The 27,500-nt window shown below is 41.5% G+C and overlaps 2 protein-coding genes across 2 annotated transcripts in view; one reads left to right on the top strand and one right to left on the bottom strand.

Moving 5' to 3' along the window:
• LOC106877475 (neprilysin-1) overlaps positions 1-27,500 on the bottom strand; it is a 117,961-nt gene that overhangs the window by 26,454 nt on the left and 64,007 nt on the right. The window contains exon 7 of the mRNA XM_089342861.1: positions 5,228-5,407. Coding sequence (XP_089198987.1) covers positions 5,228-5,407 — 180 coding nt within the window. The remainder of the gene's footprint in view (positions 1-5,227; positions 5,408-27,500) is intronic.
• On the top strand, positions 4,095-5,087 carry LOC106877478 (neutrophil cytosol factor 2-like). Its single transcript, XM_014926388.3, has one exon. The coding sequence runs from the start codon at positions 4,213-4,215 to the stop codon at positions 4,942-4,944; it is 732 nt and encodes a 243-aa protein (XP_014781874.2). The 5' UTR covers positions 4,095-4,212; the 3' UTR covers positions 4,945-5,087.

Genomic DNA, 27,500 nt, shown 5'->3' with positions numbered 1-27,500 from the left:
GGCTCCCATGCCGTTGGCATGTAAAAGGCACCATTCGAGTGTAGTCGTTACCAGTGCCACTTGATTGGCTATCATGCCAGTGGCACATAAAAAGCATCATTCGAGTGTGGCCATTGCCAGTGCTGCCTGACTAGCTCCCGTGCCAGTGGCACGTAAAAAGCACCATTCAAGCATGGTTGATGCCAGTACTGCCTGACTGGCCCTCACACTGGTGGCACATAAAATACACCGACAACACTCTTGGAGTGCTTGGTGTTAGGAAGGGCATCCAACTTTAGAAACCTTGCCAGCTCAGATTGGAGCCTAGTACAGCCTTCTGGCTTGCCAGTCCTCAGTCAAACCGTCCAACCCATGCCTGCATGGAAAGCGGACGTCAAACAATGATGATGATATATGCATATATATATATATATATATATATATATATATATATATATATATATATTTATAAACATAATTAAGGGATCAGCAAGCATTTGCTTCACCATATACCGAAGTTCAGAAATAAGCTTCTGCGGTATTGTTTGTAACGCACATGGTAATTTCTTGAGGTGGAAGTAGTGGAATGACTGGCCGAGGTAAGTTCAGTTGTGCTTTCAGATTGTGTCGAGGCATGATCTTCACTCGTTCATACTTGCTCGGTTTGCTAGCACAGTCGAATGTACTACTGGAATATCATACCAATGACGGAAATTGAATTTTACCATTCATAATCCAGAAACGCGTCTATGTTTAACTTTAAATGGTTAGTTTTCATTGTTTTTTCTTCTTGTTTTTGCCTTTGTGAGTTACAAGTAATGCTATCTGTTGGAGTCTCAGCTTTTTTAGCTGCTATTTCTGAACTTCGGTATATGGTGAAGCAAATGCTTGCTGATCCCTTAATTATGTTTATAAATGTATGGGAACTTTTAAATAAGTTCTCCACCGATAATGGTGCTTACATACCGAAGGGCTTGGTAAAAATTATTAATTGTTGATTTATTAATAAATTAATAAATTGATAAATCTTTACCCTTTTAATTTGTAATAATTATATATATATATATATATATATATATATATGTGTGTGTGTATGTATATGTATAAATAAATATATTCTTTTATTCTTTGACTCGTTTCAGTCATTTGACTACGGCCATGCTGGAGCACCACCTTCAGTCAAACAAATCAACCCAAGGACTTATTATTTGTAAGCCTAGTACTTATTCGATCAGTCTCTTTTGCTGAACTTCTAAGTTATGGGGATGTAAACACACCAACATCAGTTGTCAAGCAATGATGGGAGAACAAACACAGACACACATACAAATACACACACACACACACACATATACGATAGGCTTCTTTCAGTTTCCATCTACCAAATCTGCTCACAAGTCTTTGGTTGGCCCAAGGCTATAGTAGAAGACATTGGCCCTGGCTGAACTTAGAACCATGTGGCTGGGAAGCAAGCTTCTTACCACACAGACACTCCTGCACCTGGTATGTGTGTGTGTGTGTGTATACAGGCTTCCACAAAGTCTGGGTACATGGGGATGAACACATACTTTAAGAAATTATTATTTCTTATATTTAATTGTTTATGTTATGATTTTTACCTACTCCATGTACCCAGACCTTGTGGACACCCTGTATATATATATATATATATATATATATATATATATATATATATATATATATATATATATATATATATATATATGTATGTATATGTATATATATATATATATATATATATATATATGTATGTATATGTATATATATATATATATATATATATATATATGTGTGTGTGTGTGTGTGTGTATATAACTATGTACTTCTGCTTTTGAAGCACCTGTGCCACTTGGAACATTGTATACGACCCATTGCCTCCTTGCCATAAACTTGCCAAAGCATGCTCAATGTCTCTATAGCAGACTTCCCAAGTTTAACACAAAACTTCATGTTGGCTCTTTGTTCCAACTTCCTGTCCATAACAAAAATCACAGACTACAGCATACACATGATCACAAAAATACAAATTTCACAACTTGTGAAGTAAACACAGCAATGCTACTCGGCACACTACCTCATGAAGGTCAGTGCTAGCTCTCACTATGCACACAACTGTGTGCTGTCATCTGTTGGCATGCTACAGAACTAGTCTGGGAATTTTCAATACCTACATATACATACATGATGGACTTGCTCAAAATCCTCTTCTGTTTCTGTAAGAGGATATGCTAATGTGACAATTAGAGTTGTAAGAGCATCAGATTAAATGCCTTGTGGTATTTGTTCCATTTTCCTATACTTTGAATTCAAATCCCACCAAGGTCAACACTGCCTTTTGCCCTTTCAAGTCAATAAAACAACTACAAATCCAAGGCAGAGGATTGGCAGAACAGTAAAAAATGTTGAAATGAATTGCTTTTTCTTTTCTGTGTTTAAATCTCATCATGGCCCACTTGGGTGGACTTAATCTACTGCCCAGTGTAACACCACCATCTGGCACTTTGAGTTCCTTTAGGAGTGTCCACTCTATTACAAGTACTCAAGACAGGTCACTGCTTTGAGGATACTTTTCTCTCTCCCTCCCACCAGTCTTGGAACCCCTGTAAAAGTGTCATGAGCCATGACACCACCTTCCCATTGCCGCAGGACTTCCAAATAAAGAGAAAATATATATATATATATATATATATATATATATATATATATATATATATATATATATATATATATATATATATATAAATATATACTAAAAATGAAGAAAATATATACTAAACATAAGATAGATATATACTAAAAATAAGATAAATATATATAGGGGGAAAGAAAAAAAAATGCACATATTGAGCAGAGGTCAGCAATACCTGTGCAGAGTTTTAGGTCCAATAAGGCTTGCACAACACCTCGTAGATCCTCTCCACTTTATTGACATTATCCAGAGACAGGCCAGAGCAAGATGTCTGGTGCCAATATGAGTCGCAGGCTCAGGGTTGTGGGAGGGCTGTGATCTCTAGCACAAACCAAAGATCCCCAAAATGTCCAATGCCATTCCCTGCATATCTGGTTTTATATCAGAGTGACCTTCTAGAGACATACTTCAACAAAAGCTGAGGGGTGCCTCACTCCCAGTGGTCTTTCAGCACGCCAGACACCATCCAGGAATTTCTGCGTACCTGTGCTATTGCTAGATAACCATTGAGCCTGCACTAGGTCCATCCGAGCTTTCAACAGGTCTTGTTTTTAATCCTGCTGGGTTTCTAGCAACCCTCCTCACCAGGATAGCCTGGTGGGGGTGCCAAGTTAGTCGCCGGCAACCCGACCATGCAACAGGTTGTACTGGATTACATGTTACCAGTAGCACTTATGAGAGCCTCATAAGTGACCTGACATATATATATATAAAATATGCATACATATATATATATATATATATATATATATATATATATATACATACATACATACATACATATATACGTTTGAAGCCTTAAATTTTGAAGAACAACAACTGAACGAATGTAAATGGTTGAAAGACCCGCCACAGACATAGAAGAAATCTTCTCATTGAATAGCAGTCAACACTTACGCCGGACATTAACAACAAAACACTTTGTTTGTTTTGTTGCTATCGTGTTAACAGCTGTGCATGGTTTCCAATAACATTAGTTACACTTTTTTACAATAACAAACTCATATTTCCGTTGTGTTTTGAGTGAAATAAGATAGCAGTGTTTTATCGACTGTTACACATTTTGTTTTCGTCTTTGCGTACAAAAGTGATGCCAATCCTTTTGATAATTATCGTGACAAGTGCGTTAAATATCGACACGTGACATAGCTAAAAAGTGTTTTAAAGACTCAACGCATCTCTTCTAAGTTAAATAATTTCTTGTTGAAGACTTACTCATTCTAAACTCATCTTCGTATTTTTTTTCTAAATTTTATAGACAGGCCAAACCATTGAACATGTCGACCTTCCATAATCACTGTCAACCTTTTGTAAAAGTTTGATTATATAATTGGCATTATATTATATTATAAATAGTTAAGTACAACATGTCTTCGTTGATTCCACTGAAAGAGTTCACCGAGGTGTGAAGCAGTGCAGCAAATCTTTATGACAAGGCTAAATTCCTTCAAGGTGCCCAACAAATCGAGACGGTTGCAGCTGATAGCACAGCCAAAATTTCTTATAATCTACACTGTATCTACATGAAACTGAAACAATATGAGAAGTCCTTAGAGAACAGTCAAAAAGCAGGGAACAAGGATACACATTTCATTGCAACTTATGTGCAGATGGCTGCAATTTATTTGGAATATAACATTTATGATGCTGCAATCAAGTGTTACGAAGTAGCTATACATTTGATGGGTAACAAGAAATATATCAACTACCAACCTCTGGGATTGAACCTAATTTTATATTTGACAGAGGCTCTCCACAACTATGCTGTTGCTGAATCAAAAGCTGACAACTGGAAACAAGTAGAGATCTTAATAAACATGGCCATCAGAGCTCAACAGGAGGACAAATTTAACAACAAACTTAAAATATCTTTACAGGCCGTCCAGCAAAAACAACTCCAACAGTTTGACATCGGAACTAGAATCTTCCATCCACCCAAATGGATGATAGAAAGTACAAAGAATGTCGACTACCTGGGAGATTCCAAGGTTATTTCGACCAACAAGAATCCCTTCTCTATGAATGAAACCAATTCAAGAAGCAAGTCAGCAAACGACGAGTTATGGCCCAATCTCAAGGAACAAGAAGCAGGGCAAAAGAAACAAATGAAAACCATGATTGAACTGCTAACGACCATAACGTTAGATACAGCAATGGAAACTATTGATAAGGCGAAACAGATAGAGAGCAATCTTGGCACAGATGGTAAACCGCAACAACCACCAAGACCACAATCTAAATCACCACCAATTTGACCTCCTCTTCCACCAAGATTTTCCGGGATTCGTAAACTTCCTCAACTGTCAACTAACAATGACCTGAAATCTCAAGACAATACAAAAAATGTCATCTCCACTGAGGAAAACACTGCTTAATTTTGCCTGCAGCCCAAGCTGAATACAAGGAAGTTGGTCGAACTGTGTTTGTGAAATACAACCTACTGAGCAGCAACCCTAATATATTGATAGCCAGGAAGAGTTAGATAAATTAGGTACAAATCACAATAGAAATCAATAAAGAAAAGTGTAAATACATTACATTTGCAATTTGGATTTCAAGTTTAATTGCTTCATCTATTTGCTTTTCAGCCTCGGAAGAAGTGGCTCCTAATGTAATTGCAACATTCTCAGCAAATTTCTTGTAGGCATTCAATTTGTCTTCATGTTCTTTTGAAGTAAAATAGTCAGCTGAAGGCATTCCAAGGTCACCTTGATCAATCTAAAAGGTAAGAGAAAGAGAAGTATTTCAAAAGATTATAAATACAAAAGAAAAGCTAAAATTGACATTAACAAACTCCTATGGTTTTTAATACAAAAGGAACTATAAGCATGAAATCTTTAAATGTTGATGCATAACGTTAGATCTTCTAAGCTTCTATAATCTATAATTCACTTTCCCATATGTCAGATGCTGAACCAAGGAAAAAGAAAAAGTTGGTGGGGATGGTGATAGAAATAGTTCTCATAGTTTCATTTTAAGTACTAACATCCACAACTGCCATCTCCACATCTTGTTCCTTATATATTCAAGGTCTTCCATCATAAATAGCAAATTAATCTGAACTTGAAAATAAGAGTTAACCAGGTGGTACAAATAAAAAGCTGTATAGATTTGGAAGAAATTGTTCCAATATCAATAGCTGGTCGAAAATAAACTGATTTAATCATTCTGACAAGTTGGGAACACACCTCTAAATTAATAATAATCGGAACTGTGACAGTAAACATCCTCCATACTTTCAACAGAGCCATTATCAAGAGAGATGAACCAAAACAGGTTTTCAAAAATTTTTAGAATGCCCATTATACACCTGTAAAGGTACGCTGAAATGGTTAATTTTCGACCAAATATTGATACTGGGATAATTTTTTCCAAATCTATACAGCATTGACTAAACCATGAAACTTGTCATTTATGTCACATCCATTTTTGTCATGCACGTCACGCCAGGTAAATGAGAATTGTGACTCTGGACATTGTTGTCTAGCAAACTCATTAGCATTTTTTGAAATTTCAAGATCAACGTAAATAAACACCATGAAGTTATTTTATTCTGCTCTGGAGAAATTCAGAGTAATTACCAGTTAACATTTCAGGTGAAAAAATGTTATTTTATGTGATGTCACATACGTCACTCTTCTTGCATCCCCTTAAAAAAAAATTCACTATATATGCACCTTGATGGTATATCTTTTGAATGAAGACAGCAGCAATGTTAACAAATCACTATACCTTGTTTAATTATTCATTAATATACACTCACACATATTTTGTGATGTGGTATTATTGTATAAGGTATCCAATGCTTAGATTAGATCGTCTACTGACCTATCTTAGATGATTTATTGTAATAAATGTGTCCAAGTTTCAAAGAGTTACAATATTGTGTTGAAGAAATTGCAAATAAACTATTTGTAGAAATTTGATCCAACATTTTATATTATATTCACGTTTTAATTCCTTCATGTTGCATTTATTTAGTAATTGGAACTGATTGCATTATAAAGCATGTAGGCAGCGTAAGAATCTCTTTCTTTAAATTCAGATTCCATAAACAAGACGAGGCAGCTATAAATCTAGTTTTAATAAGGGTAATTAGAAAATTTAATACATTGATATTGGAAATTGTTCATTTTTATATACAACGAAAAACCACTTTCATTTAGGTTTGGTATAAAACCACGCCAATTCACCATTTCCGAGACCATGCTTTAGTTCTACCTTTCTGAATTCTTTTGGTCTTGACTCATTAAGAAAAAAAACTCAGTAGTCAACATGAGGATCTTTTTGGTTTGACAGGCAACGTTTGTCATTTATGTTTTATGTAGTGTTTTTGGTATCGAAACACTTTCAAACTTCGAATACTTGTATATTTTGTGTTATAGAACAGATAAAAAATTTTGTATTCGAAGTTATTTCATGTAAAAAATTGTCGTATTTCGGTAATTTCAGAAATTACAGAAATACAACAACTTTAACATGAAATAACTTATTAAGAAGTAATTTTTGTTAAGAAGGCTAAGAGAAAAAGATGTTTTATATGACACATTCTACCAGTATCCCAAGTTTGAAAGTTTCGTTAAGGAAACAAGTGTTGCCCGTCAAACCAAAAAGATCCCAACATGATATTGGTTTATACATTTTAAATGTATTTTTGGAATTAATTGATATCAAGTATTAATTTTAATACTAAAAATATTTTAAATATTTATATTTGCTTTCGTTAACGTAATAAGTTTGTAATTTATACTAAATTCCAAGAGATAAAAGAAAAACAATTCAAGTGTATAAACTGATAAAGTGGAAAATATATTTTATGTATACTGTTTACATTAGTTGGGCTGGTGTCTTCATCTTGATTGTTGCTTTCATTATGTTTCTGTACAACAGCCGAAATATAAGCAACAATCAAGATGAGGACACCAGTCTGACTAATTGAAACAGTGTACATAATATAAATCCCTCATCTCAGAAATATAGAATTGTATGATCCAATTGGTACATAGCCAACATAAGACATCAATGGAGGTTTTATAAGCCTCTTTGTTTAATAACAACTGGAATAGTATAGTGAATGAAGACGTTGGTTAATGCAGTGCAGTCACTTATAGGTAACAGACGAAGACACCAGTCCAACTAATTTAAACAGTGTGCTTTATATAAATTCTTAATCTCAGAAATATAGAACTATATTAACTTTTATGGTCTAGGGATCTGTGATAAAGACAATAATAGATGGGAGGAACCACTAAATTGGGACAAATGTAGATTCACACCTCTCATTAGCCCCCATTATTTGGTAGGTTTAAATTATTTGACGAATTTTACTGTAACACCAGTCTCATGTGACGGGTTTGGACATTTGGAATAGCTGTCGTTACCTCTTAGAAAGCAAAAAAAGGCAAGGAATTGAGCGATTATTTTATTTCTGTGACAGATAATTTTTGTTCAAAGAATGAAATTTCTCCTGTTTAAAAAATTTCTTTTACATTTATACCTCCGAGTTCTGTGTCTTTTTTTGGGGAAAGTTTTGCTATTACCCGCTGGCTTCCACTCTATATCGGGACAAAGACGACTCTTGCTGATATAATAACAGTGACTAATTTAATTTCTATCATTCATTAGATGAGAAACTAATGGCAAAATTTGAACGTATCTTTCTTATCGTCTTTGTTCATATCCAGAGGTGTTATTAATGAGCAAATATGTTTCTGTCATCATTCTTTGCTAGAAAAGCACCGACTGACAAAATTTCAAATCTGTATGTAAAAAATTTACAAAGTTACAAGCAGATATTGTGGACATTCCTCTTGAACCTGAATAATTCAAAATAACATGAACAAATAAGCATTACATTTGACAGATGAATATGAACACGAAAGATATTTTTAGGTGTTCTTTTTTTCTTACACACATACATAACATGGCCTCGCTTGGTTGGGACTACACATGTGTTACTTTGACATCACCATTCCATAAAATTTGTTTATGGGGAGAAAAAAATTGAAAAATATCAATAGATGTGTGAGTGAGAAAGAAATGAGGAGGGAAGTTTTGGGATGTGCTAGAAACAACAGCCACCTCTCCTTTAAATCTCACATTTTCCTCTGAAATTATTGACAATTTTTTTTTAACCGAAAACGTTTCTCTCACGGGTTTTAAGTGCGTATTAAAAAAAAAAAAAAAAGAATGGCCAAAATCGTTTCGGACTGGAGTGGTAAGGGGGTGGCGGGAGTGAAAAAGAACATTTTCGAAACTTTTTTCTTTTTTTCTCTCGTGAAAAGATGCCTCCCATCATTCTAAAGGCTTTGGTGAAAAACACTGGAAAAAATCCCCGTCAAAACAGAGAAATTCCACCTTATGTAGGCCGTCTGATCCGAAACTCCTCCCCCCCGCCCCTTACAATAACTTTCCTTATAAATTTCTTTGTAATCATAATCTAAACCGTTTGAAAGATATTTGAATAAAATTTCATTAAAAATACCTATTTTCCAGGAAGTTATGAGGGGGAAAATGTCGGATCCTGTGAATTTTCCGAAACTCCTCCTCAACCCCTCGGAAAAAATTTTCCAGCAAATCTTTACATATACTCAATCTACAGGGTATAAGCGATTATTTGGTGAAAGTTTCATTAAAAAGTATCCATTTTTCTGGAAGTTACGAGGCAACAAAGTCGGTGGGGTATTAAACAGTAGCTATGCCTTTTTTATGTAAAAGTTAACGGATTAACGTTAACTTCCGTTACGTTTTCATAGAATTAACGGATTAACATTTTGCTTAACGGATTAACGGTACCCACCTCTGGTAATTATAAAAATATCTCGCTGACTTTCTATTCTTTACTCTTTTTTTATTAGTTTAATTTTGTTTTAATGCATTTAAGTTCAGAAATTTTGTTTATGCATAACTTACTTATGCATACCTAATACTTTGTTTTTATATAAATGAAATTATAATACCTGTATAGGATCTTTTCTGTGAAAATTTTCAATTGATTTTAAAATTTCAAAAAGTGAGCCAAACAAAAGATTCCCCCCATATACAACGTGTTTTATTTTACCCCTAAAAGAAATAAATAGGATTAATATTCATTCTACTCTAGGCACAAGGCCTGAAATTTATGGGGAGGGCCTGTCGATTAGATCAACCTCAGTACGCAACGACGTAAAGACAGACGAAATACTGCTAAGCATTTCGCCCGGCATGCTAACGTTACTGCCAGATCGCCTCCTTAAAATTCATTAATATTAATGTTACAAATTGGTAGCTTTAATCATTATTCCAGCTTTCTTGTGTATGGCGAGCTGGCAGAAACGTTAGCATGCCAGTATGCTTATCGGTATTTCGTTCTGAGTTCAAATTCCGCCGAGGTCGACTTTGCCTTTCTTCCTTTTGGGGTCGATAAATTAAGTACCAGTTACGCACCGGGATCGATGTAATCGACTTAATCCCTTTGTTTGTCCCCTCTATGTTTAGCCCCTTGTGGGCAATAAAGAAATAAGGAACGTTAGCACTCCGGGCGAAATGCTTAGCGGTATTTCGCCTGTCTTTACGTTCTGAGTTCAAATTCCGCCGAGGTCGACTTTGCCTTTCATCCTTTCGCGTGGCTAAAAAAGATGAAGCTTGTCGCGAAGCTCCAAGGGATAGGCGACTTGGCAAGCTTTCTACCACTGTACTTGGATGGTCCGGCGTTGGCGCTATTTTTAGAGATGGAAGAGAGGGACCAAGTTAGCGCGGAGAAAATAGAAATCCGCTTGATGGAGGCCTTCGCAGAAGGTATGTTTGAGGCGTACGCTCGCCTGGGGAGAGCGAAGTGGACTGGCGAACAGGTCGACGTGTTTGCCAACGAACTTAGGAGGTTGGCTAGACTGGCGGGGTACGAGGGAGAATCGCTGGATCGAACAGTAAAGTTGGCGTTTGTAACTGGGTTTCCTGACCACATGTCGGTCGAATTGCAGAAACTGCCGGACGTGAACGCCATGCCCATGGCGGATATAATAACGAGGGCTCGTATGTTAGTTTCGTGTTGTAGATCGACGCCGTTGGCAGCAACGGCAACAGCAAAAGGTGGCCGACCAAGGAGTAGCGGAGAGGGATCGAACAAGGAACGTGTGCGACCGTTCAAAGGACAGTGTTTCCGGTGTCAGGGCCCGCACATGGTGCGAGACTGCAAGTTACCCAAGCCTGAGGTCATTTGCTACCGTTGTCGAGAAACGGGACATATAGCCAGCGAATGTCTGCAGGGAAACGGTCTAAGGGAGACTACTGCGCCAATGATCATCCCTTTGGATCAATAAAGGCGCATTTTTTTTTACCCGTTGTTGATGTGCTGGTGGAGGGGAAGATGTCGCGTGCCCTCGTGGACACAGGCTGTACAACGACCCTGATGACTCCGGGAGTGGTAGAGACGTAGAGTGGAGAAAGCAGTGTAAGGGCAGTCGACGGAAGAGAGGTACGCTGTGAAGGCATTACTGAGGTGCAGGGAAGAAAACTGACGCTGCAAGCAATTGTAGTTGGCCACTTGGTGGATGAGATTGACGTGGTGCAATCACCCGTTTAGGAGGTGTCACTGTCAACGAGGCCGGTGTGACTTTCGGGGTCGCGGGGAAACCGTGTATGGCGACGCCGTGCATTGGTGAGAACCGCGAAGAAAACTATGCCGCGCACACCATTGAAGACCAGGATTTTCGTGCCGCCTTCGATGGACAGTGGAGTGGCACTGGAGGGGAGAGCCTCCGACGTTAAAAAATAAAGTGGGCTGCTACCAGCATACTTTGAAAGGAGATGCCAGAAGCGAGTTCGAGGGGGAGTGGAGCGGTGGATTAAGGAGGGCATATTGATCCCTTGGGAAGAAGAAGGAGAGAGCGGAGTCCTGCCGCTGATGGCGGTGGTACAGCCTACGAAGCATAAGGTCAGACCAGTGCTTGACTTCCGAGAGCTGAATGACCACATATCATGTCATACGGGCGGCGAGGCCACAGATGTCTGCGGGGACACCTTGCGAGAATGGAGGCAGATGACAGGGGCCTCCACGATCGTCGATTTGAAGTCGGCATACCTGCAGGTGCATGTGGCTGACAGACTGTGGAAGCATCAGCTTGTTAGGTATAAGGGCCGGACATACTGTTTGACCAGGCTGGGGTTTGGGCTAAATTCAGCGCCAAAAATTATGGCAACAATTCTCAAGGCCATCCTGGGAAAGGTGGACAGAGTAAAAAGGGCCACCAATTCGTACATCGATGACATCCTTGTGTACGAAACCATAATGCCAGCAACGGAGGTCATAGGCCACCTGAAGAATTTCGGATTGGTCGCCAAGCCACCAGAGGCCATGGAGGGAGGCGCTGCACTGGGCCTCAAGCTACGGAGAGACAAGGCCGGTGCGTTGGTGTTTCGGCGTGGGAACGAGATCCCCGAACTGGGCACCAGCGTGAGTAGACGGGAACTGTTCTCGGTGTGCGGGAAGCTGGTGGGACACTACCCGGTTGCAGGATGGCACCGGACAGCATGTAGCTTCATCAAGAGACGAGCCGAAGGAGCAAAGTGGAATGACAGAGTTGGGGAGAAAACGACCGACATGATGCAGGAAGTCTTGGTCAGAGTGAGAGCAGAGGATCCAGTGAGGGGCAGTTGGTATGTTCCCAAATCAAAGAGTGGGATCGTTTGGTGTGACGCCAGTAGCATCGCAATAGGGGTTGTCTTAGAAATGGGAGGCACCGTGGTGGAAGATGCAGCCTGGCTCAGGAAGATGGATGACTGAAACCATATCAATGTGGCGGAGCTGGATGCCGTGCTGAAGGGGGGGTGAACCTGGCCTTGAAGTGGGGGCTGTCCACCATCGAAATTAGAACCGGTTCGGCCACTGTGCTTGGTTGGGTGACGGCAGTCATCACCAATGAGCGGAGGGTGCGAACCAAAGGGGCTGCGGAGATGCTGGTAAAGCGCCGATTGGGAATATTGCAGGAGCTAGCCGCTGAGTTCGATCTGGAGCTCAGCGTAATTTTTGTGCCTTCCGAAAAGAACAGGGCAGACGTCCTAACCAGGGTAAAGCGAGCTTGGTTGCAGGTGCCAGAGGATGCGGAGCAGGCTGTGGCTGCAGTATGCTGTCTGAGTGACTCGGAGTTGAGGAGACTGCATCACATGGGAGTGGACAGGACATTGTCCCTAGCCAGGAAAGTCGACTCCGAGGTTCTATCGGTCTTTTTTTGTCAAGCAGTTTAATGGCGAAGATGTAAACATATTAACGCAGTTGAGGGACAAACACAGGCATAAACACACACACATACGACAGGCTTCTATTAATTTCTGTTTACCAAATCCACTCACAAAGCTTTGGTTGGCCCAAGTCTATAGTAGAAGACGTTAGCCCAAGGTGCCACGCAATGGAACTGAACCCGGAACCATGTGGTTGGGAAGCAAACTCCTTACGACATATTTAATATGAATTATTCATTTATTACTTAATTTATGTATGCATTTTCTTCCGTTTAGCGTTATCAGTAAATTCCCGGAGATAAAAAGTTCGAATGTGTAAATAGGGCGAAGGTTTACAATACGCACACCACCCGTTTTTGGCTGTTAGAGTTAGGATTAGGATTGCGCCAAAAACAGGTGGTCCGTGTATTCTTTACCTCCGCTATTTTTTTTTTTCAAACTTATTTCCATTACACTCAAGCAAAAGTATAATTTATGAATTTTTTTCTCTTCGAAAGTCCTCTCCCCATCCACTCGGAAAAGATCTCCCCCACAAATTTCTTCATAATCGTAATCTATGCCGTTTGATAGGTATTTATATAAAATTTCATGAAAAGATATCCATTTTCCTAAAAGTTACGAGAGAAAAAAATCGGATCTTGTGAATGTTCTGAAAGTCCTCTCCCCACCCACCACGGTTTGTTAGCGCAAATTTTTGTTTTCATATTCGTTCAATACACATTTTTTTTACACCTATTACACCTGTTTTTTTTTTTTAACCCTATTGGGTTAATGTTTACATCTTGACCCCATTAACCTTTGTTTTTGGTTCTGGTGACAGGGAATTAAAGTAAGCATTAACCAAACTTCCTCATTTGGAAAACCCATGACCATACTTTGAACAAATTTAAAAGTTATAAACTTCGAGAAGTTTCACTGAAAATCTACGTATGTGGTGCCAAAAAGGGTTGTTTAATTCGCTTGAGGCAACAAAATTTCGAAAAATATTTCAAATTGGGAGCGGGGAATTTTGAAAACGTTATAGTTTTTTTTGGTGGTGGTGGTGGTGGGGGGGGGGAGTTATTTGCATGTTCGAAATCTCCGACATTTAAAACCTAGGAATCCAAAACAGTTTTTCTTTTTAAAAATGCAATTTTCAAGGTGAGGTGCGAAACTGCAGTAGGTCCTTAAAAGGTTTTAATTTACCTCCAAAAGAAAGAAATTAAAATGAAAATTAAAAAAATTAATTTTCTTCTTATTATGTTATGAATTGTTAAGTTTCGTCATTGTCCCAGCATTCCTCTGTCTATCGTCTGCTTTCTTACATTTGTAAAAGACACGAGCGGACATGCTTCAGGTAAGTAAGAATTTCTGAAAGCGGAGAGTGAAATGTGTGCAAATGACTATTTCTTGTTTAAATTATTCATTAATATACACTCACAAATGTTTTATTGTTCAATGTGTGTATTATTTACATTATATATAATCTTAGATCCGTCCAAATTTGAAATAGTTACAATATTATGTCGAAGAAATAATAAACTATTTGTAGAAACTTGAGCCAACATTTTATATTGTCTTTACTTTTTAATTCATGAATGATAGATTCGTTTTGTATTTGAAATTGATAGCATTATAAAGTATTGAGGTAGTGCATGAATCTTTATCCAAACTCAGATACCCGAACAAGACAGGGAAGTTGTAATTTTAGTTTTAATAAGTTATTAGAAAATTTAACATATGTTAGTGATTAATCTCAGGGTGGCAGTAAAGAATACGTACACCACCCTAACCACTGGGTGTGCGTATTCTTTATCTTCGCCAATCTCGGAAATTGTGTAGTTTATTCTTTGTAAGCCCAGTTCTATTGGTGTCTTTTGTGGGAACGGAAACACACCAACATCGGTTGTCAAGCAATGTTGGAGGTACAAACACACACACGACGGGCTTCTTTCAGTTTCCGAAATTTTGAAATTGAGATTTTTGAAAATTTTTTTTCAGAATCGGAATCTCCATAGCCTAAAACGTTTGATTCCGTAAAAAAAAAAAAAGAAGGGGGGAAAGGTTCAGTTTACATATAGTCCATCTGGATCGATATTATAATTTATGTGTTTTTTTTTATATATTAAGCTATTAATTTTAAATGTTTTCGTTGGCGTAGGCTATTTTGTTTAGAGTATATTCCAGAAGTTGAAAGAGAAAGTTTAAGTGGGTAACCTGATAAAGCAGAAAATATATTTATGGTCGTATCCATATTAAAGACAATAATTGATGGAAGGAACCCCCAAATTTCAGGCTGTGGATCTAAGCCAGAAGCAATCAATTATTTGGCATATTAAATCATTTGATAAATGTTTACTGTTACACCAGTTTTGGTTGACTTTTGGAATAGCTATAATTACCTCACGAAGAAGGATAAGAGCAAGGAATTATTCGCCAATTTTAGACTTGAGTTTAATTTATAAAATTAAATTAGAAAATGGGACAAAACAGCACACACAAAAAATGGGTTCACCACCTTGTGTTGAAAAATTGGGGGCGCTGGGAAACCTTTCTAATGGCTTGCAGTGATGGTGAGGATGATTCGCTGGAACAGCTAAGTGCTCTCACGAGCCTTTTCTAACAGAACTTTTGATAAAGAAACAATTTTTTTGGTTTCTTCCATATTTATGTCTCTCAATTCTGTGTCTCTTTCCAGGTAAATACACTCGTTCTGACTTTTCTTTCGTTAGCTTCCTATCTATATCGGAACGAAGATGAACTACAGGCAGATAACCGTCACTAACCCTAATTCCTAATCAGTGGATGGGGAACTACCTGCAGGGTTTAGTTTTGGGTTTCTTATCGTATTTTCTCAAGACCAGAGGATTTGTTAATGAATAAATTTGTTTGTCTTCTCTCGTACAATTAGTTAGTGAAAGCCTTGTTGGGCCAGTTAATCAAGATGACACATCATCTACTCAAGCTACATTTGTTTTGCAATGTAGTTATAGAAATATCTCGTAGATTTTCTATTCCTTATATTTTTCTTTTCATTAAGACATTATATGTATTAACGTTTGGTAGTCGTATGTTAAGCGTAACATTATAAAAAACATTTAACTTGCGAACGTATTAACATCTTATAACACCGAATCATTGGTTAAATAAATGATAAAAACTTAATTTGAAAGAAATTATTGTTCATATATAATTAAAATGAATGGAAAATTTCAAAATTTTTTTATTAATAATGTCAAGAATTTGTGAGTTTAGTCGATCCCAGCATTCCTCTGTGTATCGTCTGCTTTTTTTTTTTTTATATCTGTAAGGGGCTCTGGCTGACATGCTTCAGGTAAAGTAATTTGTATATCTCGTGGCACTCCGTCGGTTACGACGAAGAGGGTTCCAGTTGATCCGATCAACGGAACAGCCTGTCCGTGAAATTAACGTGCAAGTAGCTGAGCTGAGCCCTCCACAAACACCAGAGAGATTCTGCGTGAGACAGTGTGACAAGGCTGGCCCTTTGAAATACAGGTACAGCAAAAACAGGGAGAAAGAGTGAGAGAAAGCTGTGGTGAAAGAAAACAGTAGGGTTCACCACCACCCCCTGCCGGAGCTACGTGGAGATTTAGGTGTTTTCGCTCAATAAACACTCACAAAAGGAACGCAGTGTGAGTAACGGACAGTTAAAACTATTGAAAATATTGCAAGACAACGAAAATTTTAGGAAAATAAAATAGAAACAAGTGGAAATTTTACCGGTGACTGTTAAATTATAAGGCACCAAAAGAGAATGACTCTCCCCAGACACAACAGAATGTGCTGTGTGTGTGTATATATATATATGTGTGTATATGTATATATATGTGTGTATATATATTTGTATATATGTATTTGTATTTATATGGGTGTGTATATATACATATGTATATATTTGTATGTGTGTATATATGTATATATATATACATATATGTATTTATGTGTGTATATATTTGTATATATATATGTGTATGTGTATATATATTTATATATATGTACATGTGTGTGTATATATGTGTATGTATACATGTATATGTATACATGTGTATATATATGTATATATGTGTTCGTTTAACGTCCGCTTTCCATGCTAAGCGATGTATATATATATATGTGGGAGAATATACAAATAACAACAACAGACGAGGACAGGTGGTGTAAATAACAAAAGTATATATTAGTATGACGCTCGGGAATACGGAAAGTCTTTGACGTTTCGAGCTACGCTCTTCAACAGAAAGAATACGGAGACAAGGAGAAAAACACGGAGAAAAAAAATTGAATAGTGTTCAGTCAACGGTCAATCGTAATAATGGCCGATCATAACAATGACTGACCGGAAGTTAGAAATTCTTATTTCAGGAGAGCTAAGAAAGGGGGAGATAACAAACGGTGATCGGGAACGAGGGGCTGTGTGTGGGAGGTAGGATGCTGGTGGTCTTGACATATGTAGTGTGAAAATGGGGAAGGGAGAAAGTAGTTGGTCAGTTGTAGTGTGTGCGTGGTGTGATGCGAGGGTATTGGTGTGGTGTGATGTGAGGGTGTTGGGAGGTGGGGAAGGCATGGGTGGAGTGTGGGTTAGGCTGAGGGTGGGGTAGAGGTAGGGGTCTGTGGGTAGGGTGGAGGTAGGGGTCTGTGGGTAGGGTGTGGTAGGGGTCTGTGGGTAGGGTGGGGTATGTGGGTAGGGGTGGGTGGTGGGTGTAAGGAATTGGATGGGGTGGAGTGGGAAGGTAGAGTAGGAGTGTGTTGGGGTGTGGTGGGATGAGCTTATGAGGGGGTGTTGACGAGGAGGGAGAAGGGGAAGGTGGATATAAGAGAGGGGGAAGATGGGTATGGGAGGGAAGAGAGGAGAGAGGGTGGGTATAAGAGAAGGAAGGTGGATTGAGAGAGGGGGAAGGTGGGTATGGGGGGAGAGAAAGAGGGGAAGGTGGGTATGGGGGGGGAGAATGAGAGGAAGAGAAAGAGAGGAAGAGGAAGAGAAAGAGAGTGAGAGAGAGGAGAAGAGAGTGAGAGAGTAAGGGTGAGAGAGTAAGAGTGTAGAGAGTAGGAGAGTAAGAGTGTAGAGAGTAAGAGTGAGAGAGGGGGAGTACGAGAGAAGAGAGTAAGAGAGAGGAGAGAAAGAGTAGGGGTGAAGAGAAGTGGGAGTGGAGAGAAGTATGAAGAGAGGTGAAGAGACATACAAAGAAGTAGGAGTCGGAGCAGGAGGTGGGGGAGGGGAGAGATGGGTGGTAGGAGGGAGGGTGGGGGAGAGAGACAGGCGGAGGGGGTTAGATGAAGAGTGGAGGGGTTGAGCCCATGTGGCGCAAAGGAGCGAAGATAGAAGATTAATCCCTGTTCACGGCGCAAACGGGAGTCCGGATGGCCCCTGTGCATGGACAATCCAAACACAGACAGGTGTTGCCGCAAGGAGTGGCCGGCAGAACGGAAGTGGCGTGACACCGGGGTGTCATTGCCGACGTTGATATCTCGGAGGTGTTCCGCGAATCGGTCGGCCAGGCGGCGCCCCGTTTGTCCGATGTACAGGGATTGGCAGAGAGAGCAGGAGAGGCAATATATGATGTTGGTAGACGTGCAGGTGAAGGAGTCGGTGATGTGATAGGGTCAGTGATGGGTGCTGGTGAGGAGGGTGGTGTTGGAGAGGTAAGGGCAAGTGCGGCAGCGTGGGCGGGAGCAGGGGAACGAGCCAGGTTGGGAGGTTGGGTTGGGGAAGAAGCTGTGGACCAAGAGGTCCCGTAGGTTGTGGGCTCGTTTGAAGGAGGGGAGGGGTCGATTAGGGAAGATGTGGGAGGTGGAGGGGTCGGACTGGAGGCGCCGAAAAGCTCGGAGAATGGAGCGTTGGAGGGGTAGGGTGGTGGGATGGTAGGTGAGGGGAAAAGGGAGGAGGGAAACGGCAGAGCGGGTTCGGGGGGAGAGAGCAGATGCACGGTCCACAGAACGTGCTCTGGCAAGGGCGGTGTGGATGGTGGTGGGTGGATATCCACGCAGGCTAAAGTGGTGAGCCATGAGTTGAGACTGAGTCTCAAAGTCATGGCTGTCGCTACAAAGTCTGCGTAGACGGAGAAATTGGGAATAGGGGATGGAAAGTTTTGTGTGTCTAGGGTGGGAGGAGGAGAAGTTGAGATAGGAGTGTGAGTCTGTGTGTTTGTAGTGGATGGAGGTGCTAAGGGCGGAGTGGAGGATGCTGACCGAAATGTCGAGAAAGGGGACAGAGGTGTCAGAGACAGTACAGGAGAAGTGGAGGGCAGGATGGAAAGACTGAACGAAAGAGAGGAACGAGTCAAGATGTTCGCGGGAGAGTGAGGTGGCACCGATACAGTCTTCGATATACCGACCGTATAGTTCGGGAGTAGGACCAGTGAAACTGGAGAATATTTGGGCCTCAACATAACCAACGAAGAGGTTCGCGTAGTTGGGGCCCATTCTCGTCCCCATGGCCACTCCCGAGGTTTGCTGGTAGATATCTCCCGCGAACGAGAAGCAGTTGAGAGATAGGACAAGTTCGGCCAGACGAATGAGTGTGGAGGTGTCGGGTTGTGGGTTGGGGCGTTGGTCTAGAAAAAACTTCAGGGCACGCAGCCCCTCGTCGTGGGGGAACACTGTATAGAGGCTCTGGATGTCTAGAGTGAAGAGAAGCTTAGAAGGGCCGGGAGGGAAAGAGAAAGAGTTGAATAGACGAAGCGCGTGGTTAGTGTCATGAATGTGGGAAGGGAGAGAAGCCACTAGGGGGGCGAGGACACGGTCTAGGTATTTTGAGATAAGCTCGGTGGGGCAGTTGCAGGCGGAGACGATGGGGCGGCCAGGGTTGTTTGGTTTATGGATCTTGGGGAGGAAGTAAATGGTGGGGGTGCGTGGGGTGCGAACAATAAGGTTGGAGGCGGTGGCGGGGAGACGGGAGGAGAGGATGAGGTCATGGATAGTGGAGGACACAGTCTGTTGGTAGCTGGGCGTGGGGTCAGAGGGCAGAGGGCGGTAGAATGAGGTATCTCGAAGTTAACGGAGAGCTTCGGCCTCGTAGAGGTCCGCGCACCATACTACCACTGCTCCACCCTTATCAGCCGGTTTTATGATGATGTCCGTGCGGCGTCGGAGGGATCGAAGGGCCGAGAGTTCGGCTGGGGAGATGTTGAGTCGAGATGGACGCCTGGAAAAGTTAAACCGGCCCACAGCGCGTTGGCAGGCGCCCGCGAAAAGATCAACTGCCTGGAACTGGCCAGGAGCAGGCGTCCACTGGGATGGTCGTCGGCCCAGGTCAGTGAAGCAGTCCTCGTTGGGTGCGGGTGGTGTGTTATGGAAAAGCGCACCCAACCTAACGCGGCGCACAAAGCTGTGGACATCAGCACGGGTTTGAAATTCCTTGCAGGATGGAGTGAGTGGGATGAAGCGCAGACCCCTATTGAGGACGGAGCGCTCCGCCTCAGAGAGAGGAAGATCTGGGGGAATGGTAACGACAGGCTGAAGTGGAGAAGGGGTGGGTGGAATAGAAGTAGGAGGGGATGAAGTAGGGTTAGGAGGGGCGGTCGGGATGGTGGAGGGCTGGGAGGGAGGGGGTGGAGGGCTGGGAGGGAGGGGGTGGAGTGTGTGTGGGAGAGGCAGGGTGGTTGGGTGTGGGTGGGGAATGCACATCAGGGAGGGAGAAGGGTGGTGGAGGGGTTGGGGTAGTGGCATCGGGTGTAGAGGAATGGAGGAGTGAGTGAAGTTTGCGGAGCTTAGTGTCGGTAAGAAATGCATGAAAGAGATGATTAAGTTGAATGATAAAGCGCAATGTATTGTGAGCATGGGAGGGTGACAGAGAGGAGAAAAATATGGAAAAGGCTGGAGGAAGAAGGCGGTCGATAGTGTGGATTTTAGAGAGATTGGAGCGAATGGTGGCCCGCATAAGGCGGTAGGATGTGGTGCGGAGTATGGGTAGAATGGTGGTAGAAGAGTGGAGAGTGGGGTGGAAATGGAGGCGGAACCCCTTAGGGATGAGGCGGTGATGTAAGCAGCGACTGAGAAACGTAATATGACTAGAGAAATGAGTCTTCTTGAATATGAGTAAGGAGAGTCGTATAGTAGGTTGAAAGTATAGAGAGGGAAGTGTGCGGAGGTATAGTTTTAGGCGGTTGTGGAGAGTGAGTTGGAAAGATTTGTAGTCAGGCATGATGGAACGAGAGAGAAAAGAAAATTAGACGTGGGAAGGAGAATTACAAAAGGTGTGGTGGAAAAAAACAAGCGTGATGAGAAAATTGGACGTGGAAAAAAGGAAAAAAAAGAAAAAAAGGAAAAAAAACTGGAAAAAAAACTTTTTTAACAGGTGTGGGGGAAAAAATAAAGGCATGAGGAGAAAAAACGAAAAAGGGGTTGTGAGAAGAAAATATATGCGAGGTGGGAGAAAAAAACAAAGCAAAAAGGAAGATGGGACAATAGGGAGAAAATGGGGTGACAGGGAGAGAAGAAACGAGAGGAGAAAAGAAAGGGAGGGAGAAGAATACAAAGTAATAGGTGAAGATTAGAGAAGACAGATTAGGAACATCCAGAGTACGAAGAGACGGTAGGTGAAGGAAAGTAAGGTAAAAAAGGATGATAAAGGAGGTTTACAAAAGTGGAAAAGTTCAAAAGATTTTTAGACGTCGTGGTATATTGAAGAGATTTCCAATCAGAAGATGGGTCCAGTGTAATCCGTGGGTAGGAGAGGTGCAGCCGGAGGGTATAAAGTTCAGAATCAAACAGTCCAGATCCAGAAGGAAAGAAGGTAGAATCCAAAAGTTGGTAGTGTGTGATGAGAGGAGACAGGATTAGCTGGTGCGACCACGTGAGCGTGTATTATATGTGGGAGAATATACAAATAATAACAACAGACGAGGACAGGTGGTGTAAATAACAAAAGTATATATTAGTATGACGCTCGGGAATACGGAAAGTCTTTGACGTTTCGAGCTACGCTCTTCAACAGAAAGAATACGGAGACAAGGAGAAAAACACGGAGAAAAAAAATTGAATAGTGTTCAGTCAACGGTCAATCGTAATAATGGCCGATCATAACAATGACTGACCGGAAGTTAGAAATTCTTATTTCAGGAGAGCTAAGAAAGGGGGAGATAACAAACGGTGATCGGGAACGAGGGGCTGTGTGTGGGAGGTAGAATGCTGGTGATCTTGACGTATGTAGTGTGAAAATGGGGAAGGGAGAAAGTAGTTGGTCAGTTGTAGTGTGTGCGTGGTGTGATGCGAGGGTATTGGTGTGGTGTGCGTGGTGTGATGCGAGGGTATTGGTGTGGTGTGCGTGGTGTGATGCGAGGGTATTGGTGTGGTGTGATGTGAGGGTGTTGGGAGGTGGGGAAGGCATGGGTGGAGTGTGGGTTAGGCTGAGGGTGGGGTAGAGGTAGGGGTCTGTGGGTAGGGTGGGGTAGGGGTCTATGTATATATATATACGTGTATATATGTATATATGTATATATATATTTACACTTTCTCTCTTTTGAAAGAAACAATAGTTATTCTTGACGTAGTATATATATATGTATATATGTGTGTGTATATATATATATATATGCATATATGTATGTATATATGTGTATATATATATGTATGTATATATGTGTGTATATATGTATGTGTATATGTATATATATGTGTATATATTTGTGTATATGTATATATTTTGTGTATATATATATGTATATATTTTTGTGTATATGTATATATATATATTTATGTGAATATATATATATATATATATATATATATATATTCATGTATATATGTATGTGTATATGTATATATATGTATGTGTATATGTATATATATGTATGTGTATATGTATATATATGTATGTGTATATGTATATATATATGTGTATATATGTAGATATGTGTATATATGTAGGTATATATATGTATGTATATATGTAGGTATGATGCAACCGATCTTATGGTTTGCAATACCAACTTCAGGAAACCTGCCTGTCACCTAGTCACCTACCGATCCGGCAGACACTCTAGCCAAATCGACTACATCCTCGCCAGAAATAGAGAAAGAGGGAGGCTTATAAATGCCAAAACCCTCCCTGGCGAAGAATGTACACCCCAACACAGATTACTAGTCAGCGACTTCGAGATCAAGGCAATATGGGTGCCCAGAAGTAGACCAGCTTGGAGGAGAAGGGTATGGAAGCTTAAAGACCCTGAAAATGGACAGAGACTTAGAGACAAGTTACTTGAAGCATTTGACGGAATAGAAGAGGATATAGCATCATACAGCGTGGAAGACAATTGGAGATTTCTGCGGGACAACCTGTTGAAAGCCACCGACCAGATCTGTGGCTGGTGTAAAGTCCCCTCTCGACTCAGAGTAACGTGGTGGTGGAACAAGGAGGTAGACGGGGCTATTAGACAAAAGAAACAGGCTTGGAAGGACTGGAAGAACGGTGGGAGCAGGGAATTGTACCAATCTGCCGGAAGGGAAGCTAGGCGACAGGTTTATTTAGCCAGATGGGAAGCAGATAAGAAAAGATTTGCCAATGTTCTGCGTCGTGAGGACCAAAGACTCGAGGTATTTCGTGTTGCAAGACGGTGTAGGAGAGAGAATAGTGATGTTGTAGGAGAGAAATGTGTTCACATGGATGATAGTATGCTTGCACTAAATGAGGCTGCAAAGAAAGAGGTCTGGAGATGTCACTACGATAGATTGCTTAATAAAGAGAATGAATGGGAGAAAGAGAGTCTGCCGTATGTCAACCCAACAGAGGGACCAGCTATCCGAGTTGACAGTACCAGGGTAGATAAAGCAATTAAGAGTATGAAGACCGGGAAAGCCCCCGGCCCATCAGGAATCACTGCAGAGATGCTCAAAATATCTGGCAGTGTTGGCTATAGCCTAGTCACCCGTATTACGAACCAGGTGATACACGAAGGAGTCATACCCAATGACTGGTGTAGCAGCACCATAGTCAACTACTACAAAGGTAAAGGTGACGCTTTAGATACAAATGATTACAGTGGCATCAAGCTGTTAGATCAGGTTATGAAAGTTACGGAGAGGGTCATAGCCCAACTAATTAGGGAGCGAATCAATTTAGATGAGATGCAGTTTGGGTTCGTGCCAGATAAAAGCACCACTGATGCCATATTTCTAGTGAGACAGCTGCAGGAGAAATACCTAGCCAAGGATAAACCTCTGTACCTGGCCTTCGTTAACATGGACAAAGCCTTTGACAGGGTCCCCCGATCCCTTATCTGGTGGTCAATGAGGAAACTTGGGATAGAAGAATGGTTAGTGAGAGCTGTGCGAGCCATGTACAGAGATGCTGCCAGTAAGGTGAGGGTTGGAAATGAGTACAGTAATGAATTCCGGGTAGAGGTAGGGGTCCACCAAGGTTCCGTCCTCATCCCCCTCCTATTTATCATAGTCCTCCAGGCGATCACAGAGGAATTCAAGACAGGTTGCTCCTGGGAGCTCCTCTATGCTGATGACCTTGCACTAATTGCGCAGTCACTATCAGAATTAGAGGAGAAGTTTCAGGTGTGGAAGCAAGGACTAGAATTGAAGGGCCTTAGAGTCAACCTAGCAAAAACCAAAATCCTAATAAGTATGAAGGTAGATAAAACACAAACCCCTTCAGGTAGATGGCCCTGCTCAGTATGTAGAAAAGGAGTAGGTAGTAACTCTATAAGATGTACCCGGTGCAAGCTATGGACACATAAGAAGTGCAGCAATATCAAAAGCAGATTAACTACGAAGTTAGTTTTTGTATGTGGCAGATGTTCAGGTGCAATAAACACTGTAAACAAACAGGAAACAACTTCTATCTCATTCCAGGGAGAAAAACTAGAGGTAGTCGATAGCTTCCGCTATCTGGGTGACCAAGTTAGTAGTGGGGGTGGGTGCGCTGAAAGTGTAGCTGCTAGAATAAGAATAGCCTGGGCAAAGTTTAGAGAGCTCTTACCTCTGCTGGTGACAAAGGGACTCTCACTCAGAGTAAAAGGCAGACTGTATGACGCATGTGTACGAACAGCCATGCTACATGGCAGTGAAACATGGCCTGTGACTGCTGAGGACATGCGAAAGCTCGCAAGGAATGAAGCCAGTATGCTCCGCTGGATGTGTAATGTCAGTGTTCATACCTGTCAGAGTGTAAGTATCTTGAGAGAAAGTTGAGGGAACCCGTGGAAGAGGTAGGCCCAGGAAGACCTGGGCTGAGGTGGTGAGGTAAGACCTTCGAACATTGGGCCTCACCGAGGCGATGACTACTGATCGAGACCTTTGGAAATGTGCTGTGCGTGAGAAGACCCGGCAAGCCAAGTGAGATCGTTGCCAATGCCCCTGGACTGGCTCTTGTGCGGGTGGCACATAAAATACACCATTTTGAGCGTGGCCGTTGCCAGTACCGCCTGACTGGCCCTCGTGCGGGTGACACATAAAAGCACCCACTACACTCTCTGAGTGGTTGGCGTTAGGAAGGGCATCCAGCTGTAGAAACTCTGCCAAATTAGATTGGAGCCTGGTGTTGCCATCCGGTTTCACCAGTCCTCAGTCAAATCGTCCAACCCATGCTAGCATGGAAGGCGGACGTTAAACGATGAGGATGATGATGATATATGTATGTATATATGTGTATATATATGCATGTATATATGTGTATATATATGCATGTATATATGTGTATATATATGTGTATGTGTGTGTTTGTATAGAGGAAAAATTCACAAAAACAGAAGACGAAGACAGGTGGTGTAGACAACAACCAGACATATTAGTTTAACACTCAGGAATTGAAAAAGTCTGTAACGTTTTGAGCCAACGCTCTTCCACAGAAAGAAACAGAGAAAATGAAGTATGTGTAGTGACTAGCGATTTGTCATGGTGAATGCCGGACCGAGGGGTCACACAGAAGAGCTAGGAAGAAGGGGAGACAAAGTAGTAGTGATCCCAAAACGGTGTGCGTGCATGTGTATATGAGAGTGCGTATGTGCATATGGAAGAGGGCTGGTGACCTTGACGTTAGCGTGTGTGCATGTGTAGGTGTGTGGATGATGGTGAGAGTGCTGGCTAGTGTTCAGCACTAGTGTGTGCGTGGTAGTGTGGTGTTGGGATGTCACAGAGGCGAGAGTGGGGAAAGCAAGGGTGAGGTATGGTTTAGGCTGAGGGTGGGGTATGTATGAGTGGGTGTAAGGGAGGGGATGGATAGGGAATGTAGGTGTGGCAAGGGCAGGGTGGATAGTGGTGAGGGGATATCCACGTAGAATTAAGTGGCAATCCATGAGTTGAGACTGAGTCTTAGTCATGGTCGTCACTGCAGGGCTTGCGTAGACAGAGGAATAGGGGATGGAGAACTTGGTGTGTTTAGTGGGGAGGAGGAGAAGTTGAAGTATGAGTTTGTGTTTGTAGTGGATGGAGTTGGTGTGAGTGGAGTGATGAATGCTGACCAAAATGTCAAGAAAGGAAACAGAAGTATCACAGCTAGTGCAGGAGAAGTGGAGGGCAGGATGAAAAGATTTGACAAAAGAGAGGAAGGAGTCTAGATGTTCGCAGGAGAGTGAGGATGCACCGATACAGTCGTCAATATAACGGCCATATAGTTCGGGAGTGGGACCAGTGAAACTTGAGAATATTTGGGCCTCAATGTACCAACAAACAGGTTCGCAATGTTGGAGCCCATTCTCATATGTGTGTGTGTGTGTGTGTAAATATATATGTGTGTATATATATATTTGTGTGTGTATATATATATATATGTGTGTATGTATATATTTATGTGTATATGTATAAGGAAAGATTTGCCAATGTTCTGCGCCATGAGGACCAAAGACTCGAGGTATTTCGTGTTGCAAGACAGTGTAGGAGAGAGAATAGTGATGTTGTAGGAGAGAAATGTGTTCGCATGGATGATGGTACGCTTGCACTAAATGAGGATGCAAAGAAAGAGGTCTGGAGATGCCACTACGATAGATTGCTTAATAAAGAGAATGAATGGGAGAAAGAGAGCCTGCCGTATGTCGACCCAATAGAGGGACCAGCTATCCGAGTTGATAGTACCAGGGTAGATAAAGCAATTAAGAGTATGAAGACCGGGAAAGCCCCCGGCCCATCAGGAATCACTGCAGAGATGCTCAAAATATCTGGCAGTGTTGGCTATAGCCTAGTCACCCGTATTACGAACCAGGTGATACACGAAGGAGTCATACCCAATGACTGGTGTAGCAGCATCATAGTCAACTGCTACAAAGGTAAAGGTGACGCTTTAGATACAAATAATTACAGAGGCATCAAGCTGTTAGATCAGGTTATGAAAGTTACAGAGAGGGTCATAGCCCAACTAATTAGGGAGCGAATCAATTTAGATGAGATGCAGTTTGGGTTCGTGCCAGGTAAAAGCACTACTGATGCCTTATTTCTAGTGAGAAAGTTGCAGGAGAAATACCTAGCTAAGGATAAACCTCTGTACCTGGCTTTCGTTGACATGGAGAAAGCCTTTGACAGGGTCCCCCGATCCCTTATCTGGTGGTCAATGAGGAAACTTGGGATAGAAGAATGGTTAGTGAGAGCTGTGCGAGCCATGTACAGAGATGCTGCCAGTAAGGTGAGGGTTGGAAATGAGTACAGCAATGAATTCCGGGTA

The sequence above is a fragment of the Octopus bimaculoides genome, chromosome 26 (assembly GCF_046866305.1).
Source record: "Octopus bimaculoides isolate indiv1 chromosome 26, ASM4686630v1, whole genome shotgun sequence".
NCBI classification, from domain to species: Eukaryota; Metazoa; Mollusca; class Cephalopoda; order Octopoda; family Octopodidae; genus Octopus; species Octopus bimaculoides.
This window is presented reverse-complemented; position numbering and strand designations above follow the sequence as displayed.